The 8,943-nt window shown below is 34.6% G+C and overlaps 2 protein-coding genes across 2 annotated transcripts; both read left to right on the top strand.

Moving 5' to 3' along the window:
* The first annotated feature begins 205 nt into the window (after positions 1-205).
* Positions 206-1,872, top strand: LOC143530702 (bidirectional sugar transporter N3-like). Its single transcript, XM_077026169.1, has 6 exons — positions 206-403; positions 490-526; positions 606-816; positions 892-1,053; positions 1,181-1,300; positions 1,370-1,872. The coding sequence occupies exons 1-6, from the start codon at positions 358-360 to the stop codon at positions 1,691-1,693; spliced, it is 900 nt and encodes a 299-aa protein (XP_076882284.1). The 5' UTR covers positions 206-357; the 3' UTR covers positions 1,694-1,872.
* Positions 1,873-6,876: 5,004 nt separating this feature from the next.
* LOC143530703 (bidirectional sugar transporter N3-like) lies at positions 6,877-8,569 on the top strand. The gene is made up of 6 exons (XM_077026170.1): positions 6,877-7,056; positions 7,169-7,205; positions 7,306-7,516; positions 7,614-7,775; positions 7,914-8,033; positions 8,110-8,569. The coding sequence occupies exons 1-6, from the start codon at positions 7,011-7,013 to the stop codon at positions 8,413-8,415; spliced, it is 882 nt and encodes a 293-aa protein (XP_076882285.1). The 5' UTR covers positions 6,877-7,010; the 3' UTR covers positions 8,416-8,569.
* The last annotated feature ends 374 nt before the right edge of the window (positions 8,570-8,943 follow it).

The raw sequence follows: 8,943 nt of genomic DNA, 5'->3' as shown, positions 1-8,943 counted from the left end.
TAAAACATACTTAGTTAATTTAATTGTACTTTTTGTTAAGATACGTTTTAACTTATTCTATACTTCTGTAAACCATTGTGCCACTGGCTGGCGGTGTCATTTGATTAAGTGCTCAGTACTCATGTTTAAATTTTCATTTAGTGTTAAGCCAAAAGTTTAATGAAAAGGAAAGTTATATATAATATATTGATTGGCCAGTGGCCCACAACCCTTATCTATTGCTTCCTATATAAAGAGGTCACTCAAGAATTTGTTATGCACATCACAAAGAGAAAGCAAGTAGCATTTTCTTAAACAACACTTGAATTTGTGAAATCGGTTGGAGAAAGATATAGTTATAATATTCAATTAAGAAAAATGACAGGAACATTGGCTCACCTCACGCTTGCCTTTGGCCTTCTTGGTATATACTTCTTTTAGTTTCTCTCTTCAATTTTATTTTTTCATGCATGATATTGTAGTTTACATTCTCCTTTGTATTATTTTCAGGCAATATTGTCTCATTTATGGTATTTCTTGCACCAATGTAAGTCTCTTTTTTTATAGTTGAGGACTCCATCTAATAATTACCTAACCTTTCCTAATACAATCTAACTTAAATGCAGACCGACATTTTATAAAGTTTATAAAAAGAAATCAACCGAAGGATTTCAATCAGCGCCTTATGTGGTGGGCTTATTTAGTGCCATGCTTTGGATATATTACGCTATGCTCAAAACCAATGTTTTGCTTCTCATTACCATTAACTCGTTTGGTATCGTTATTGAAACTGTCTACATATGTTTCTTTCTTTTTTACGCACCAAAGAAGGCTAGGGTATGTACTAATCAATTAATCCTTGTATATAATGAGGTTGATATAAGCTAAAACCAAAGTTACTTGGTTTTGCAGATGGAGAGTTTGAAGCTAATTGTATTGCTAATAGTTGTTGGCTTTGGATTGATTGTTTTCTCGACTCAATTCTTTGCTCACGGAGTTGCTCGTGGTGTGATAGTTGGATGGATTTGCCTTGTGTTCTCTTTATGCGTTTTTGTTGCGCCATTAGGAGTTCTGGTAAGTATACATGTATAAATATAGATACGAACCTTATTAAACAAGAAAATTGTATTTGCATTTCCTAGTTCTTTCTCGAATTTTATATGCGCCCAATTTTTTATATTCATTTACAATATTTGTGCAGCGACAAGTGATTAAAACAAAAAGTGTAGAGTACATGCCAATTCTATTATCCGTAGCACTTACCCTCAGCGCAGTTATGTGGTTCTTTTACGGCCTTCTTCTTGGTGACTTCAATATTGCGGTATGCAAAAACTCTCTTATGTTAACAAAATTAATCTATCTTCAAATTAACTTATTGTGTCTTTTACAGGTTCCAAATGTGCTTGGATTCACCTTCGGTATTATTCAAATGATACTATACTACAAGTACAAGTACAAGAAGCCAGTTTCGAACGAAAAATTGTCTGAGTTTGAAGCCACAAAGTATCCTGTCGGCGAAATGGAGGAAAGCAAGATCCAAGAAATAGTAGACCATAAAACAATAGATGTTGCAAAGTTAGCCACTTTAATATCTGCTGATATTCTTCCAGTGGTGACCAAACTCAAAGAAACCGGACATGATGCCGGTCATGTAGCACTTGAACCTCAACCTCGCCCGAATGTGCCAAATCACATCATTGAAGTCACTGCATGATGAGATATATCCATATAGTTTTTCATTTGCATTTGCAAAAATCAAGTATGTATGGGTGGTGATCAGGCATATGTCTTAAATGTAGTTTCCAACATATATGTGTATTTTTATTCACTGAAATCAATGTAAACTTGTTTTTGAGCTTTAGAATCTAATGTCATTATCACTTTTATTTTCTCTATATCCCTCAAAAGTGATAAAAATATATATATATATATTACACTGCGGACACACATATTCTGAGATTGTATGATATAAGTGCGATATTGATTGGCGGTCAAAATACAATTGCTAAATTAACGACCAACCAAGATCTAGTCGTAACTCGTAAAACAGTGAAATTGCCAAGCACTCCAACAGTTGTTTTCAATTTGGTAACAATTACAACTCGTCGCAAGTTTTGCGATTGAAACTTTGGTCACTAATTGATTCCAGTCACAAATATTCATCAAATCAACCTCTAAACGAAATTAATTACAGAGGTTTTTGACACCATGTTTTCGTTCACAAAATGCTATTTACCACCGAAAATATGGTCGCAAACTTATCGCAACCATAGAGGTTTTTGCCACTAATGTTTTGTTTGCACACACTTTATGCAACAGATTTGCAACCGAAATTAGAGTCACAAATCCAATACTATCTTGTAGTGCTAGGAAACTACCAACTACAAAGTCACGGATTTAGTATGATGCTATTGGTTCGTACTTGGGTAATAACATGAAAGTCACACCCTTTATTTAGATTTTTTTTTTGAATGGTGAAATAAAACATATAAGGAGACACCCTGTTAAAGTGACCCGAGAAAAAGAACAAAAACATGAATGGATTGATAGTTAAATAAAACCTTAAATAGCCCCCCCCCCCCCCCCCCCCCTCACCTTGTTAATCATTGGGTGGAGCTTGGTTGACCGAAGTCAAACCTCCATTGGCGCTTTCCACAAAACGCCCCATAGCATCCCAGGGGCAGTGTTCCGGGCTCTATTGTGACTTAAAGTGGGCATGTAAACGTCCCATGATTGCTTTTTCCCTTAATGAGGTTCGAGGGAGGAAAATGTGATTTTCATTGAACTAGTAACCATCTAGAAGTATAAAATTCTCCTATGTGCTATTTAGTGTCAATCTCTTCCTTAACCTTGTTGAAATCAGCATATATCTCATATATAAGTCTTTTAGATATTCGAATCCAACAAAGCAACGACTTCATTCCGGACAGCCAAAAGGAGGGTTCTTCTCCTACTACGGGCATTAGCTACTTTGTTGGCGAAACTAGGGTTGTGCTTTTGACCATGGTACATGGAAATACTTGAGAGTTGGGTGTTAGGATTAAACACACACATGAACCGAACACAATACACGAAAGCAATAAACGAACAGGAGGATTTAACGTGGTTCAGTCTAAACTGACCTACGCCTACGTCATGAGGTGGCAACTTTTTTTGAGTGACAATTACAAGTACACGGCGTTGTTTAAATAGAGATACGACTAGGGTTTGTATCATATTAAACAAGAAATCTAAACCGGGCCGGGCTTCGGTCTGGCCACCCTACACATGTCTGACACTTGGACTTCAAATAATAAATCAGGCCAACAAGGCCTACGAACCCAACATTGGGTGGCCTGAGTAAACCACAAACTCCTTATGGATCAAGTAATGTTCGCACCGTCCTATGGCATGCATACAATTGCATAAAGTTCTTGGTCATAAGTACTTGACCATTTCTGGCATGCTTCTTTGAGCTTTACAATGTGATAGCCAACTAGCTTGCCTTCTTGAATCAATACTATACATGTATCCCTATATTCCACTTGCATCACATTTTAGCTCAAAGACTTAATCAAAGTTGGGTAGCGATAGAACTAGTGCGGTAGTCAATTCTCCTTCACATATTTGCTTTAGGCTGGCCACCAAAATACGTGAGCTAGCCCTGACGATGCCGCCAATTGCTTTGATCATGACTCCGTTCACATGTGTCACTTAGGTAATTGCTTGCAAAAAACTTAAGGGGGTGTTTGGATGAGCTTTTAAAATTGTTTTTTTTTTGTTTATTTGCTTTTTGAAAAGTAAAAGCAACTTTCTAAAACCTCAAATTTGAAGCTTTTGAAGGAGTTTGTCAAACACGTTCAGCAAGCAAATAAACAATTTTTAAAAGTTCACCCAAACATCCCTTTAATAAAGCATATGTTGGTAAAAAAATGCATTTTCTTTAAACTAGCATATAGTTTATTCTCTTAAAGGTAAAAGTGGACACATGACTGTAGTAATTTGTGATATTTACAGGTTGGAACTAATTGTTATTCGATGTTAAAAAGGTTGTTAAAAGGGCACCACAAAACTAAAGGGCACCTTAGATGACGAGATCCATATAAATCCCACTTCGTTAAAAGTGTTGGTATTATCTAAATCTTGTTTGTCTATTTGTACACCAAGATTATGTGGCTTGATTTTCATCTCAGAATTTAAATGGTTACAAAATTTGTATTTAATTAAAAACTCCTTGGGTTTGTACAATTCAAATGATGCTATTGGGTTTCTATAGTAAACGCAATATATTCGGTTGGAGAGCGGAGATGGATAAGCTTAATTTCGACCTAGACAGTGTGATCTTTCGGTTAGAAATATTCACTTGAGTTCCCTTTAGAAACGCAACCCACATCTTCACCTCTTGTTACGTTTCCTCAATCAATATGTTAAAAGTTGTACAAGGTTAGTCCTATTTCCGCCTTCACGGTTGAAGATATCTTCGATCTCTACCAACTGGTCCGAAGGAAGATCTCAAGGATATAATTCATAGCATTTTGGTCATCGCTTGTTGGTGTATTTGAAATACTAGGAATGAGGTAAAATTCTCAAATGCGGAAGCAAACCGAGGATAATTCTTGAAGATATCAAGGCACTAACTTACCTATGATTCTCTAATGGGTCTAAATATTTACCAATTTCTTGATTAGATTGGTGTAAGTTATAACTTTGTGTTATTATGTTGTTTCAATTTCTTGATTTGACATGATTTACTAGACCTTCACCTCGTAGAGGACATTATCAAGGATATAAACTTTTGGAGACGTAAGATTAAGGTTATTGACTTTCAGGAGTAGTTAATTATTATTATAAAACAAAACCAATTTATTATTATGACTTTTAGTATATTACTATTGTTATTTTTATTGCTACCTATATTGTTGATACACTTGGTTTCGGAGTAGGGTCTCTCTAAAAGCAACCTCTCTATATTATGAATGGAGATATGGTTTGTCTACATCTCACATTTCTCAAACCTACCAATAGTTTTGTTGTTGAAAGGATTTATACTATGTATGATTGATAGATTGTCTTGTTTTCGTTTGGCCCTTTCAGGCATTTTTTTTATAAAGTATTACCATTTGAGTGAAAAAAAAATAACCTTTTTCTCAAACTAGGAAGAAACTTTTGATAAGTGTAAGTTATATGTTATATATTTATGTATTTTAAGTGTGTATATATCTTTAATTGGTTATAGACTATATATATAACTGTAAGTAATGTTTTTTTTATAATTTATCCAAAAATGATGATAATGTATAATGCTTTTAGTGTTTATATGATTTATAGTGGTGATATTATCTTGAATCTAGCTAGCACTAGAACAAAAGCGAGCCTTAAAGCTAGATAACTTAGTAAAGCACAGATCGATATTTTTATATAGTTAAATCAACTGGGCTTGGGCTGTCGGTCAGTGGGACATGGTCAGGGACTTCTATTTCTGAACGGGAGTCTTTTGATTAGTTGTTCATTTTCACTATTTTTTTTAAATAATAATAATAAAAAAAACTGGAATTCCAATTTAGTTGTTTATAGTTCACTTGTTCAAAACTGGGATTTAATCATTTAGACTTTGACTTGGGTTGTGTGTTATTACAAAGATAATTAAGTCTAGGTTATATGGGTTATCATACATCTTTTTTCTCAACGACTAAGTGTTACATTATAGGGATTGAACACTAACCTCATTATCCTATTAAAGTGGGAATGACGGTTAAACGTAAAATTTTAATGCATAAATAACTACATCAAACTCTATCTATAAGAATATATATTAAACTTAACCACGTAATATATATTAAACTTAACCACGTATTACCAAGTCGTAGTAAACTAAAACCGAAGTTGATATCAGATGAGTAAATCAAATGCGTTGTTTAATATATTTTTAACAAATATTTTTCCATGTCTACAAATGCCCCCAGATCGTTTACAATGGAAACTAACGAGGTCAAAATGGCTAAACTAGTGATGAAAATCCATAAGGGATTCTAAATGAATGAACTTTGGGTCCGAATCTGCATCGTTGAGGCTTTTAATCCACATCTTATGCCCCGTAACTCTAAAGAGGAGCTATCAATTTGGTTCTAATATTTTATATAACACAAAGCGAGCTACATCTGGATAATGGGTAAGCGAGCAACAAGCTGCGCCGCTATCCACTTTTGAATCGCAAAGCCTATCCTACTAAATATAAATCCTTGGTTCCTCGGGCTTTGCGAGTCACTGTGGACCACCTTCTGCACTCGCTCCAAGAAGCGAACCGCCTCGGGAGCTAGGGATCCAAATGTGTCGAAGGCAGATTCTAGTTCATGTGATTTTATTGGTTGCTCCAAAAATGAATCTGCTAACTTTGGATCTACTCTATACTATAACGATAAGTAAATAAGTTTAAAATATGACGTTAAATGTTGATCATTTCAGTTCAATAGACATTCAATTTGGGATTAATTTGAAATTTGAGACATCGCTCGGAAAAGGATAATTTTAATCAAATAGAAAGAAAAGGCGAGCCTAGTTGACGACATGGTCATCAAGCTATAAGTGATTTCAAGTTAATTATAAAAGGACGGTTAGGACAAGTTTAGGAGGTAACTTGTTAAATTAATTTTTCATTTTTGTTATAATCGTACTTTGTTGAAGTAATTGTACCATTTTGTAAGCTCGTACTCTTTAGCTAATTCTACATGTCGGTAAAATAATGTGCTACTGATCGATGCCATTCAGTGCACTACTTAAACAAATACACCACTATGTACTAACTCAAATTAGATTTTTAATATGTTTTGAGCCACAATTTTAATGGAAAATGCGGAAAGTTGGATGTATTGGTGGAGCCACCACCCTTAACAATTGCTTCCTATATAAAGGGGTCACTCAAAAATCTATAACACACAGATCATTGATCAGGAGTACCAAGGAACACATATAGAGAGAGGTAGCATTTGCTTAAACAGCACTTGAGTTTGTGAAATCGGTTGGCGAAAGATAGTTATAATATTCGATTTAGTAAAATGACGCAGGCATTAGCTCACCTCACTCTAGCATTTGGCCTTCTTGGTATATACTTCTTTTGTTTCTCTCTTCACTTTTAATATCCCCTTCCTTCCCTAGTACTTTTATTTTTCTTACTTGGTTCTGCGGTTAACGTTTTGATTCGTAATATTTTCAGGCAATACTGTCTCGTTTATGGTATTTCTTGCTCCAATGTAAGTCTCCTTTTTATATCATGATTTCGTGATATGCTATAGTTAAGGCCTCCATCTACTTATTACCTAACCTTCCTAAAACAATCTAACTTAAATGCAGACCGACGTTTTATAAAGTTTACAAAAAGAAATCAACAGAAGGATTTCAGTCAGCGCCTTATGTGGTAGGCTTATTTAGTGCCATGCTTTGGATATATTACGCTATGCTCAAAACCAATGTTTTGCTTCTCATTACCATTAACTCGTTTGGTATCGTCATTGAAACCGTCTACATCTGTTTCTTTCTTTTCTACGCACCAAAGAAGGCTAGGGTACGTACTTATTGTATACATACATTAAAATTTCAAGATCATACTCTTGATATAAATACGGTTAATAAAAACTAACCGAAGAAACTTGGTTACGCAGATGGAGAGTTTGAAGCTAATTGTACTACTAATAGTTGTTGGCTTTGGATTGATTGTTGTCTTGACTCAATTTTTTGCACACGGAGTAACTCGGGGTGTCATAGTTGGATGGATTTGCCTTGTGTTCTCTTTATGTGTTTTTGTAGCACCTTTAGGAGTTTTGGTAAGTATAAATGCTTAAAAAGCATATATTTATAAAATTATAATCATATGGAACTAGAAAAATATATTTCATTTCCTAGGTTTATTCCTCAAAATACATAAGCACCAAATTTTAATATTTATTCACTTTATTTTGCAGCGACAAGTGATTAAAACAAAAAGTGTCGAGTACATGCCGATTCTACTATCAGTGGCACTTACCATGAGTGCAGTTATGTGGTTCTTTTACGGTCTTCTTCTTCATGACTTCAATATTGCGGTACGAAAAACCCCTCATTGCGTTATGCAATTTTAAGTTGAAGAGGTTGTGGTTTGTAAATGACTCATTTTTACAGGTTCCAAATGTTCTTGGATTCACCTTTGGTATTATTCAAATGATACTATATTACATGTACAAGAACAAGAAGCCTGATTCTAACGAAAAGATATCAGAGTTTGAAGCCACAAAGTATCCGGTCAGTGAAATGGAGGAGAAAAAGATCCAAGAAATAGACCACAAAACAATAGATGTTGCGAAGCTAAGCGCTTTAATTTCTTCTGATATTCTTCCGGTGGTGAGCAAACTCAAAGAAAACGAGCATGATGTTGCACCTCACGCTCGCTCAAATATGCCAAACCACGTCATTGAAGTCGTTGCATGATGTGATCAATAGATTTATATACCTTTTCATTTTGATTCGGAGAAATCAAATATGATGTGTGTTAATCTATGCTTAAAATGTAGTTTTCAACTTATATTTGTATTATTCTTCTTTGAAGTTAATGGTCATCAATGTAAACCTGTTTGAGCTTCAAAAATGTCTTTATCATTCCTTTTTTTCACTACTAAAAAATTGGATCGTTTCTTATAACAAATCGTCGAAAATGCATAAGAAACAACCTTTAGCGACGGGTTTTTGACAAAACTAATTTCGTCAGAAAATCTGTCGTGTGAAACTTTTACAGCAGCCTAATATGTCCTACTCATTTCTGGCACATATTATTTGACACATTTTTTTCCTACACATTTTCAACATACATTTTTCCAACACATTTCCGAGACATTTTTTACCTACACAATACCGAGGGTTTTTAGTTTGTCGCTATTTGTCATGTAAGTGTCTCTTAATTAGGGTTTTCTACCATGTTCGAATTGTGTAGGAAATTTGACGCTTATTCTTTTCTCGGAA

The sequence above is a fragment of the Bidens hawaiensis genome, unplaced genomic scaffold (genome assembly GCF_021521415.1).
Source record: "Bidens hawaiensis isolate Kalapana, Puna unplaced genomic scaffold, B.hawaiensis_p1.1 tig00008970_1, whole genome shotgun sequence".
Lineage (NCBI taxonomy): Eukaryota > Viridiplantae > Streptophyta > Magnoliopsida > Asterales > Asteraceae > Bidens > Bidens hawaiensis.
Note: the sequence above shows the minus strand (reverse complement) of the source record. Positions and strands in the feature narration are given on the sequence as shown.

Coding starts and splice junctions, on each gene's coding strand:
- LOC143530703 (XM_077026170.1), top strand. CDS start 7,011: ATGACGCAGGCATTAGCTCACCTCACTCTAGCATTTGGCCTTCTTG. Junction 7,206..7,305: donor ATGGTATTTCTTGCTCCAAT/GTAAGTCTCCTT, acceptor ACTTAAATGCAG/ACCGACGTTTTATAAAGTTT. Junction 7,517..7,613: donor ACGCACCAAAGAAGGCTAGG/GTACGTACTTAT, acceptor TTGGTTACGCAG/ATGGAGAGTTTGAAGCTAAT.
- LOC143530702 (XM_077026169.1), top strand. CDS start 358: ATGACAGGAACATTGGCTCACCTCACGCTTGCCTTTGGCCTTCTTG. Junction 817..891: donor ACGCACCAAAGAAGGCTAGG/GTATGTACTAAT, acceptor TTGGTTTTGCAG/ATGGAGAGTTTGAAGCTAAT. Junction 1,054..1,180: donor TTGCGCCATTAGGAGTTCTG/GTAAGTATACAT, acceptor ATATTTGTGCAG/CGACAAGTGATTAAAACAAA.